The 11441-nt window shown below is 43.9% G+C and overlaps 2 protein-coding genes across 3 annotated transcripts; both read right to left on the bottom strand.

The window, feature by feature from the left end:
• Positions 1-596: 596 nt before the first annotated feature.
• ypel3 (yippee-like 3) lies at positions 597-4436 on the bottom strand. Its single transcript, XM_028411922.1, has 5 exons — positions 4083-4436; positions 2358-2476; positions 2240-2283; positions 1746-1854; positions 597-1570 (listed from the first exon to the last, which is right to left on the bottom strand). The coding sequence occupies exons 2-5, from the start codon at positions 2472-2474 to the stop codon at positions 1481-1483; spliced, it is 360 nt and encodes a 119-aa protein (XP_028267723.1). The 5' UTR covers positions 2475-2476; positions 4083-4436; the 3' UTR covers positions 597-1480.
• Positions 4437-5435: 999 nt separating this feature from the next.
• On the bottom strand, positions 5436-9575 carry gdpd3a (glycerophosphodiester phosphodiesterase domain containing 3a). Of its 2 annotated transcripts, XM_028411883.1 has the most exons (11): positions 9351-9575; positions 9084-9251; positions 8740-8782; positions 7823-7958; positions 7703-7748; positions 7475-7593; positions 7250-7339; positions 6717-6850; positions 6577-6636; positions 6380-6431; positions 5436-5771 (listed from the first exon to the last, which is right to left on the bottom strand). In XM_028411883.1, exons 2-11 carry the CDS (start codon positions 9220-9222, stop codon positions 5643-5645), a joined length of 948 nt encoding a protein of 315 aa, XP_028267684.1. In that variant the 5' UTR covers positions 9223-9251; positions 9351-9575; the 3' UTR covers positions 5436-5642. The 2 variants fall into 2 exon arrangements, with proteins under 2 accessions (XP_028267684.1, XP_028267683.1); XM_028411882.1 differs by having other exon boundaries at positions 9084-9573.
• Between the last annotated feature and the right edge of the window lie 1866 nt (positions 9576-11441).

Raw genomic sequence — 11441 nt, forward strand, 5'->3', positions numbered from 1 at the left:
AGAGACACAGGAAGTCATTCCTGCCTGTCTCAATCAAACTACTGAACTCTGAACTGTAACAGTCACTCAGACACTGTACATTCATGTCATGCTCTTTTTATACAGGTTTTTATACAATAGTAAATATGTTTCTTCTTCTTTAGATACAACTCAGGGATTTAAATGCTATCTAGGTATTTAGATATTTATTATATATTTCAATTTATCCTTAATTTCTATTGTCTGTAACAAAAAAGAATTTTCCCTCAGGGATATATATATATATATATATATATATATATATATATATATATATATATTTACTCCAGTCCTTCCATTCTGTGTCCTACCCCTCTCCCTTACCTTTTAAATACAGTGACTTCCCCATATAAATCCTTTCTGTGGCTTTGTGAGGTTTCTAAAGCACTCAGATTTGTAACTATAGCACCACCTGCTGGCTGTCATGACCAGTCAGAGTACAGAGACTTTTATCCTGCAAAAAAACTGAAGCTCTTCCTCTTAAATTTCACTTAAAACCGTGAACACTGCTGTCACATGCAGTGAAAATTACATTTAAAATACTTCTATTTTCTAATAAAGAGATGAAGACAACATGACCAGAGGCGTTACTGGCACGCAGTATTTTAATGAAAGATCAGGTTAAAATAAAACATTTTAATGAAAGAAGCCAACTTTAAAAAACAAAACAAAAAAAATCACCATAAATATGCTACACTATCCTAATCACACGATGCTTTAACATGATGTCTGAGCACACAGCTCTGTGTTAGGTTACACACAAACATATAAAGGATAGATCTCATCAGCATTAAGTAGACGTGAAGAAATCCCAACAGTGAAGCCAAACCAACTCCAAAAAAAACACTTCTCAACACTGCACACACACACACACACTTCCTAAAAGGTTACTCACACTCCAGATTTAAGATTCTTGATTGCTTTTTGGAAAATATAAACTGATCCTAAAAACTTGAATTTCACTGATTGAAAATAAAACGAGCTCTCCTGCAGCTCTAATTCTTATCCCATAACCACTGCATGTAAATCAAGGCCTGCTTACTCAATGTGGGTCATTTACATTTTAAATGGGAAAACCCAAACGCCAGTCTGTCTCCCCCCTAAGAGCAGAATTAAAAAAAAAAAAAATCCAACACGCACCTCAGCCTGTGTGACACACGCGCGCGCGCACACACACACACACACTGCACTCACTCACTCAGTCCATGTCCCAGCACAACTAGCAAGTGGGATATAGCGATATCATGTCGTGGTTGCCAGAGAAACACGAAGGACAGATAAAGATAAGGCATCACATGCTATTCTTGGCAAAGCTGTAATAAGTGAAAGTGTCGCACAGTGACGGCTCGAACGTGGGATGAAGAAGCTACACTGGAACCCCTATTACGCTGAGAGGGGATGCAACTTTTTTTTTTTCTCGAAAAAAAGTCATGAATGAAGGTTGAAGGTTTTCCCCCGTCCCTCAGTCCCAACCGTTGTCCTTTATCATGTGGGACAGCTCGATGATGTACTTCCCCTCCTTGTACTTCTGACTCAGCTCAAAAGCTTGTTCCTGCCAAAGGAAGAGCAGCCATTAAAGATGACAGAATAATGAATGCATAAAGTTCAGTTTCAACTATGAAACTGAATAAAAAAAAATGAATTTGAATACTTTTTCCGAGTCTGAGAGAGTCGGGAAAGTCAGAAACCATCAGCTGAGCTGATGGTGGACATGCTGTACCACTTACGTATTTCCAGCCCAGTGTGGTGTGACAGTTTTCACAGTAGATGTCGGCCACTGCGTGAAGTCCTGTGAGCAGCAGCCTCTCCTCTGCAGGACCACAGCCGACGTTGACCCTGAACGCCAAACAGAAAGATGTCAAACAAGCCTCACTGTGATCAGCTGCTCCTGCTACGCCACACAAAGACCACTGGGATCCTGAAGACCAAAGAAACTCCTTCACCTGATGTTAGATTAACGCTTCACATCTGAGCATGTATTCCTGACCCACTAACCCAGACAGAGCGTGACTGAAGTGAACTTCCCCCTTTACTTCAAGGACCAATCTACATCAAACCAAATTATCCGTTGACAACGTGGTTTTGTGTAAACACAGTCTGTGATACTAGGAATTTGTTTTCGGAGAGGCTGCTTCTGAAATAATATGCTGGGAAAACAAAGAAGGTCATTGATGAACCGGAGTGCTTTTTAAAGCTGTGATGCTGAATTTAAAATACTCACACAGAGTTGAAGAGGTACGCTCGGCCCTGGCTGCCTTGGAAAGACTACAGGACAAAGAAAGAGAAATTAAATCAGCGACATGAAATGATCATTAACCAGAGGCTGGCAGCACACTGACCTTGGAGATAAGATCGTCATGGTTGGCCAGATGGGCACGGCAGTGCACGCAGCTGTAACGGCGGTGGCAGGAGTCCAGGTACGCCTGGAACGTCTTGGCTTTTGTCAGCTTCACCATATCTAAGGAGGACCAGAGGTTTAAGGTGGAGTTAGTAACAAACGCAAGATCGACACTGTGGAGAGCACACTACTGTCCCGATGTCTGGGAGGAACACATCCGATAAAAGCAACACAACACTGGAGCAAATAACCCTGAGACAGAACCCAGTTATTACAAACAATTAAATGTCAACCATGTAGACTGGCCAAGATGTTTGTAACACAATTTAAGTCAAAGGTAAAGATGTGACTGATAACACAGTAGAAGCAGCTGTGTTTCATTACATGATCTCTTTTTTTATCTCTCAAAGAAACCGGTCAGGTTTATCTTTCATAAAAAGAACAAGTAAACAATAAGCTGTTCTCAACAGCCGTCGTTATGTGTCGCACATGTAAACAACTTGTTAGCTGGATTCAGGCTTTTACGTCAATGTCTAAAACTGCAATTCATCCAGTGACCACTTGAGGTTGACTATAAACATGAGTCAGTCCCCACAGACCCGATGTTAAAATGTCCAACAATGTACAACAGTTAGTATAACAGTTTTTTTATAACTGTTAAGCAAAAAATAAATGCTGACTGGGCTTGATAGCCTTTATATAATATAATATATATTATCAGTGTCCAGATTCCTTTAAGTAGGAAAACTAAAAAAAAAAAAATAGAAATCAGAAGGGCTGAGAGAGGATTGGCCTCCTTGAAGTCAAAGGTGTATTTAAGTTAATGTTTACCAAATAGTGCTTCATTAAACTGTTAACACCAAAACCTAGAAACTCCCTCAGGCGTGACAACTACTCCTCTAAGCAGGAAAAACCTTCAACTGGACTCTGATCAAGATCATGATAAGAGCATGTAGACAGCAGTTTAGTTTCTATGCACCAAACAAACTCCCAGAGACCTGCAGGGCTGCAAAAACCCCTCACACTCCAGACTCTTACATGTTCCACTGCCTTTTATCATTATTTCTACACCACACTCTGAGGTTTATCTTGGTTCTTGTTTAATTTCCTTTTTACTGTAACGTGTTTAAATATGCGTTATTAGTGTGTTCCTTTTGAACTGTATGCTTGCTGGCTGTGAGGCCCTTTGTGTTGTCTTGTTGATGAAACGTGCTATGTAAATAAATTTGCCTTGCCCGACCTAAACACACACACTGTGCAGTGTTTATACAGAACACTGGTGTCCTAATGATAGGGCTTTTAACAGATCTGGGCTTTCTGAGCCACTACAAGAGGGTTCCGAGACACTGACAAGCTGTTTATATGCAGCAGTCCTCTGGTTTTTGACGGTTAGTGCACATGTGCACAAAGTCAATGCACATTAGACGTTATTAGCAGCTGGCTTTGGGCACAGTTTAGCAAGCAGCTTTCTTCCTGGTTCATTACAGTTGGCTCAGACTTTTATCAGCTGCAGACAGTTAACCCAAATCCAGGTTTTGGCAGCCCGTGCAGTTCGGTTAGAGAGTACTGGTGACGGTCTGCCAGTCACACCAGGAGCCCACAAACGGCCTCCTGCATCACAACACAAAGCTAACTGACCTAGCCTGTCCGTTAGCTAGCTTGCTAGCTCCGCAGCGCCTAACAACAGGATATTCCACAGTGTGTGTGTGTGTGTGTGTCCACTCACCTGATAACACCGCAAGCTCCTCACAGTTTACACCGCGTGTTAATGTCACGAACAGCCGGGGAACACGCGTTTTTTTTAAAGCGGGTCTGCAGGTTCAGCTCGGTGCAACCACGCTGCCGACGGTCCAAACAAAAAAAAAGAACTCACACACACACGGAGCCTGGGGTCGGGACAGCGCACGGAGCCCGTTTACCCGCGTTTATTTATCTGTTTCAAATTAAAATCCGCACCAGAACTTGACCACGGCCTTCCGATAGAACCGGAGCCAGAGTACTGACAAAGCTGGCAGGCTGACAGGGAGAGAGAGAACGCGGCGACCCCGGCGGGAGAGAAATGTGGTTTGTTTATGAAAACACGCAGAAGAGGAAGTCTGGAGAGTGCAAAACAAACCCCCGTCATCCAATCAGAGCCGCCCGGTGACGTTTAGAATGTGGGTCAACCAATCAGCTTCGAGCTGGCATGATCCCTTTTATGGCTATCGGTTTGATTGGTGCAGCTGTTAGAGGGTTATCGTTTCCTGCTTGAAGATTTGGGATTAAACAAAAAGTGGAACGAGAAATACCTGTTCTGTAACAAGATGGCGGAAATCTGTGAGATCCTCCAACAAGAAGGATGAAGGAGAGGATGAGGATGAGGATGATGGGGCTTCCTGATTAGTATGAAGTTTTTTTGTTCTTTTTTTTCTTCCAACAGAGTTATATAAAAAGACTTAAAATGCTAAAAAGTCACAGATGTAACAAGAGAAAGAGTGATTGATAAGTCTGTGGCTCAGAAATGTGTCCATCATGGCACCAAAGCTTTCTAAATTGAATGGTCTGAACATGAGTCTTTGAAATGAGACGATGCTGAGGCACCACTTTGAGGAAACGAGGTTACTAATGTGTCCTTTGGAGGACTAATGTGGATGTGGAACACAGCTACATTTACACACTCGTGATTAATCTATTGATAAAAGCATACTTCTCCTGGTAAAGGAGGAAGGAGTCTGTGAATTATTACACCCTCTTATTCACTCCTTCCTCCTGCCGGGTCACTTATTCAGCCCTTGTTTCTGGTACTGTATTAACATTTGCACACTTATATCCCATTAACTCACTCGTCACACTGCGAGGCCTCGGCCAACCAGGTCAGACAAACACAGCCTTTGTTTCTCCAACAGCCTGGTCGATTATTATCACGATGGTTTGGCCGGACTTTGACCACACGGCCGCCTGGGAAATAAACAAGCACGCAGGTGAGGCCTGGTGCACATGGATCCAGATTAAAGACAGAACACAGACTGGATGGTTTGTGGTGTTTTTTTTAATGTTTGTGCCCCCCCCCCCCAAAAAAAAAAACAACAAAAAACAAACATGATTTATAGTTTCTTTATTTCTGTTGTTGAGCTTTAACTCAAACTGATCAGATAAAAGTCAAAACAAAGTCACGTTTCCGGTGTTATCAGGCTTCCCGCTGGTTACACATTCACAGGAATCCACCACTCTTCCTTTAACCTGTGTCTGAAAGTGATGAAGGGTCTGACGAGGGTTTTGTTATCGGCGCCTGATCCTGTCACAGCGCTCAGTCCTGAGGCCTGTTTCTTCGCAGGTAGCTGGACAGAAGTGTGGGGTAGTCGCTCATCACTCCCGTGGCGCCGACATCAAACGCCGCCCTGATGTCTTCATCTTCATTACAAACAAATAAGTGCACCTGAAATCACAGAGACAATGATAAACTCCTCTGTTTTTGACTCTTTAAGGGTCTCCCCCTGGTTAATTCTGCTCATAACGTTAACCCTGCAGTGACCTCAGACGGCCTGAGAGCACGCTGATGTCATCACATCAGGACAGAGGTGCTGTGTGAGCTGTGAACCGTGTGTCATAGCTGAAGTGTTTTCCGTGTTAGATCACAGTGTTTTGGTGGTTGGATGGAGTCATGCAGTGGAGGAAACTGCTCCTTGGCATCAGTTCAGTCACCTCTGCAGCTGTCGCCCTGCACTGTTGTTTGTTTTGTGTGTCATGTATGTTGTACCGTCACTGTTAACTATTGTATTAGTGGCATAAAGACAGTAAAGGCGAGAGAAACAGTAAGAAACCAGATCAATGCTATGTAGCTAAGCTCTCTGCTTACTGTATTGCATCACACTGTCGCTCTGTTACACCACGGATCATATTAGCTGGTGATGTAATACGGCAAAACAAACTAACTTCAGCGAGGTGAGCTCAGCTTGCGTTATGGCACAGCCATAATTATGATTTTTTAAAAATCCTGAAAATATCTGTGTGCATTTTGTCACACTCATGATAATGGCTTCATACCTGGATTCCACGTGATGCGAGGTGTTTGAACAGACTCTTCCTCATTGTTATTCTGATGTTAAAAACAAAGAATGAAAATTATTATACATAAACAAATCACATCTGCACGTCATGTGTGTTTAAAACACAGGCTGAAGGTGTTACTGCATGTGATCCGGATCAATGTTTGTGCTCTTTGTTGCCTCATTTTAACTCACTTCTCCAACAACGACCTGACCCAGCTGTTCTGCAGGATGCCCTCCTCAGGAACGTACGTCCTGATGAAACAAAACACACACGTCTGTGCTGTCACACTGTTCTAAGGCTGAGACCCGAACGCACAGACCTGCAGTCCCACCTGTTGATGATGCGCGGCAGGTAGAACTGCAGTAAACTCTCTCCCAGTGGCACAAAGGGCAGCAGGCCGGTGTAGAAGAGGAGCAGCAGCAGGAGGCCTCGGTTCATGGAGAAACTGTACGGCATGGAGGCGTTCTGTGGAGAAGCAGAGAGGCTCTACACACTACTGGAGACAGATGTGACCAAACGTAAGTAATTTATATAGTAGTTCATAGGTGTTAAATCATGATTGTCCGTGATTAATCAATCAATGTATTCTGACATTTGATGGACACAGCAGTGGGAAATGTCCTGAACATGTTCCTGTTTCCAGACTAACACTCCAAACTTCCAATCATTGATCATTGTTGCAGCTTTAGAGCAGATAATCAGGATTAAGATGATCACTTTGTGTGTTTGTTGGCACAAAAAAACTCTTTTTTTTTTAATGGGTTGGACAGGAAACAGGAACATGGAGGCCATGCTGCACACATTCTTATCATGAAGGCAGCCTGATTGTTGCTGCGCTCTGTCTCCCCCTGCTGGCTCACATACAGTGCTGCGGCATTCCTTCATGATGGTGGAGCTCACAGAGGCCCACACTGAGATCTCCTCTCTGTTGTAGCGTTTCACCAGGTCAGACACCTGCGGGACAGACGGACGTCACTAAAAGATGTTGTTTTTATATATAGGAACGTGTTATGATGTCATCACTGTTGTGCTTGGAGGTCTAAGACACAAACGCCGGTGACCTGTGACCCTGATTTAGGTGTACTGAACCTTTTCTATCAGCTGGTGGTTGTTCTCTTTAATCTCAATGCTGATGGGTGTCTCGGGGAATTTCCTGAAAACATCCTCCAGCAGAGCAAACTTCCTGTCTGCGCCGGTGCTGAAGCGGCCTAATGGAAGGTGAGAAAAGTACAGTTACACACACACACAGACACACACACACACCTGCTAAGCCACTGAAACGGCTTTTTATTATATATGATTAAGAATTCAACTTGCCTGCGTAAAACGTCACCTCCAGTCGCTCCTTATACAGCGGCAGATCCTGAAAGACAGATGGGAGTCAAACAGGGGGACCAACACTACATGTCCCAGCATGCATCATGTTTGACTTCCTACCTGCAAATTGAGTGAGGAGATGGTGACATCGTGGCCTGTCTGCCGCTTTAAATTCTCATCATGTGACACCACCACATGCCCGTCATGTGTGAAGTGACAGTCCAGCTCCAGCATCTCAGTTCCCTGCTCAACGGCACTGTACACACACACACACACACACACACACACACACACACACACAATACTTTATTCTGACTCTGACCACAGTTATCTGAGCATCATCATTATCATCATGGCGACCACTGAGCTCCTCCTCCTCCATCCTGTTGGAGAGGTGTCAGTGTGAGGGTGTAGATCATGTGAACAGGTGTTGGATGATGGTGGACTTGTGGTCTGAATCTTGTTGGTTTCCTCCTGTAGCTGTCTCAGAGATCAGTGTAGTCGGCCCCTGTAACAGTGTGACCCTTTTCCAGGTGGTCCAGCAGCAGAAAACAGAGACCATCACCTTGATGCAGACCTCACTGATTTGGAGACTCTGTCTGTTTCCACTGTTTGGATTGTTCTCTGCTCTCTGGTTGGAGGTGGTGGACCCAAGTCTGATCCATGGTTACAGACTGCTGCAGAACTCTCTCAGGATCCTCCTCAGAAATGACAGATTGTCTCTGGATCTTCTCATCAGGCCCACAGGGAGCTGACAGCTCGGTCACTGGGAGTTTGTTGTGGATAACTGCATGGACACGTTGATGTGATGTACCACTGTGTTATCAGAACATGTGGAATCCTCTTCCTGGCTCTCTCGGCTGGAAGAAGGAGCTCCCGACGCTGGTGTCCATTTTCTTAGTTTTGCATAATAAAATCATACGTACAGAAAACATACTGACTTTGAACTCTGTAATGAGGGCTGTAAATGTCTGTTCTACCCGTCAGCCTGACACTCACTGTGTGACTGTAGAAAGTCAGTTTTTAGTAGTACTCACTTTGTGAACGCCTCCATGGTGCTCTCTATCCTCTCTCCACATCCTAAAAACAAAAACATTTATGATAACCTCATGGTCAGAAAACACACGTGGCACATTTTATTTCACATTTAGCTCCAGAGTTGCTGCTATAAAGATAAATCAGACAGTAATCATGGAGTCTGATTATTTCATGGTGAAGAAATGTGGCTTAAATGTCTTAAACACACACATCGACTACATTTTCTACAGCGGATTAGAAACAAAACTGAAGGAAATCCTCTGCAAACTACAGAGGTGTATACTGACGTGCAGATGTCACACATCCTGATCCTGTTTTGAATCACACCTTACCGCCCCCTTACCTCCTCTGTGTGAGATATGCTTGCAGTAGAAAGCGGTGCGTTTCCTCCTGTGGAGAATGTGTGGGTTCTTCAGTAGGTAGACCGAAGTCAGAGTGTATCCTCCCAGAGCAGGCAGGAGAAAATACAGAAAACTGCTCATCCTTTCCCCGACAGCGACACGATGCAGACCTGCAGTGTGTGTGTGTAACCAGATCCAAAAGTTTGTCTCAAGACTGCCAAGAGACAAAACCGGACGGACAGGTACAGCTCTGAAGAAATACGTCCCACCTTTTCCTCACATCTGAGTCAAATCTCAGTGAAACCTACAAAGCAGTAAAATCAGTTAATGAAGCACCAGCTCGTCCCTCTGCTGCGGCCTCTCCCCTGCCACGGGCACTTTCTGAACTGCTTTTGTTCAGCACCATTGAATGGCTTTGTGTGTGTGTGTGTGTGTGACAAATGCAGGATTTCTTTTATGAAAGTTTGTTGTGGGATTATTGTGATCATGCTCCACCTGCCTCCTGCTGTGAGATAAGGTCTTTGGTGCAGGTTAATCTGAGGTAAAGTGTTCTTATGTTTGATAAACGGGCTGTGGCGGCTGCTGCTGATATGTAAACTGAACTCTGACCCACACAACAAGGATCATGAAAGCAGCCACATGTACATGCAGCACACAATCAGCAGCGCATTGTTCAGTGAAAAAGCTGGAATGTGCCACAGAGAGGAGCTGCAGGCCGAAGCCTGCTCTCCTCCAGAACAGAGGAATCTGCTCACCCCTGAGCTTCCAGAGTTCTCTCACAGTCAGGATCCACGCTCGTCTGCAGTGACGCTCTCATCAGTTTCCAGGCGGATGGTTGAACTTTAGGCAGCATTTGGAGCTGTGGGGGAATTTCAGACGGGGGACGACGACGACCCACCGTGCTCAGACATGCAGTGGAGGAGGATGGAAAAGCTGCTGAGCAGGAAAAGCGAGCTGACGTCTGCGGTCGTAAAAACACAAAGTTTACTTCTGGAGGCGCTTTCAGAGGTTTGACACCACGAACAAAGACGTTTTTCAGATTTATCAAGATCAGCGGGGACGTTTACACAAAAGATGAGCGACGTCTCAAATGTTAAGACATCATAATGTACAAATTCTCATGCCCACGTTGTCATGGCAACAATCCAGTGAGTCTATCAGACACCTGCGACCCGTGTTTCCACGGTAACACCAGTTTGACGTTCTAACCAGTGTTTCCATAGTGACATCTGCTGACCAGAGCTTCCATGGCTGGCATCAGTGTCTCTCCCACTAGCTGCTGTTTCCATGGTAACAATCAGTAGTTCCTACAAGCCAGCGATCCCACAGTGACCACACTTGGCATCGGCTTTCTTTCTAAACAGCATTTCCATGGTAACCAACCACGAAACCTACCAAACAATTCCACGGGTAACTTCCAGCGACACCTTCAGAGACCTTGCTGCAAAAACTTACCAGCGTTTCCATGGTGATCACCCATAACACCTGGTAACAGAACGCAATGAGAGAATTTATTACATGTTTATATTACAGGTCCAACCGAGGACTAACAAACAGACCACAGGTTTTAACAGTATCAGGAAATTTTATTTAATTATATGTATATAATTCTGTTTTTGTTAATCGTTTAATTCATAATACCCATAGAATATACAGACTGTAACCCTCAATAACTCATATCTCTTTGTCAATCTATGTATATCTTCTTTTAAAATAATTCCTTATAAGATCTTTAAGGGGAACTGAAAGAAAAACAAGTTTCAGAAAGATTGAAAACACTGCCAATAATAATAATCATCATCGTTATCGTGACGCCCAAAAAGAAATAAGGAAGAAAGATACAAATAAAAACATACTAATTAAAAAAATGATACAACTTTAACTCCCTTTTATGTAAAAAAAAAAATACAACATCTCACCAATATAACAACAATAGCAATAATAAGAACAGCCATTTAAAAACAACAACATCTGGAAACAGGCCTGGTGACAGACTCGCCGTCGATACTGTGTGAATGTAGATGTTCAAGTGCAACTTTTCACAAACACACACAGGTACACCCCCTCAGTAACACACACAGAGAGAGAGAGAGAGAGCGAGAGAGGGTGAGAGGGGGTGCGAGTGTGTGTGTGTGTGTGTGTGTCAGGAGGACTGCAAATCATGGTCCTCTTAGTTCGTTCCCATGAGATGTTTGGTCTGGTGGCAGGTCAGAGAAAATAAAAAACAGAAGCCAGCAGAGCCCGGTATACTGCATTGGTCTAAAAGATGTGAAAGCACAGGTAACCGCAGGGTGCTGCGAGGAAACACACACACACACAGACAGGACAAGAAGAGTCTTGGCTTTATGTTACCGATGAGC

The sequence above is a fragment of the Parambassis ranga genome, chromosome 8 (assembly GCF_900634625.1).
Source record: "Parambassis ranga chromosome 8, fParRan2.1, whole genome shotgun sequence".
Taxonomy (NCBI): Eukaryota; Metazoa; Chordata; class Actinopteri; family Ambassidae; genus Parambassis; species Parambassis ranga.

Excerpts from the sequence above, each read along its gene's own strand:
- ypel3 (XM_028411922.1), bottom strand. The coding sequence starts at position 2,474 with ATGGTGAAGCTGACAAAAGCCAAGACGTTCCAGGCGTACCTGGACTCC. Across the intron at positions 2,284-2,357 it reads ATGACGATCTTATCTCCAAG|TCTTTCCAAGGCAGCCAGGG; the intron begins GTCAGTGTGCTG and ends TTTGTCCTGTAG. Across the intron at positions 1,571-1,745 it reads CCACACTGGGCTGGAAATAC|GAACAAGCTTTTGAGCTGAG; the intron begins GTAAGTGGTACA and ends TTCCTTTGGCAG.
- gdpd3a (XM_028411883.1), bottom strand. The coding sequence starts at position 9,222 with ATGAGCAGTTTTCTGTATTTTCTCCTGCCTGCTCTGGGAGGATACACT. Across the intron at positions 6,851-7,249 it reads TGAAGGAATGCCGCAGCACT|AACGCCTCCATGCCGTACAG; the intron begins GTATGTGAGCCA and ends GCTTCTCCACAG. Across the intron at positions 5,772-6,379 it reads TCGCATCACGTGGAATCCAG|GTGCACTTATTTGTTTGTAA; the intron begins GTATGAAGCCAT and ends CTGTGATTTCAG.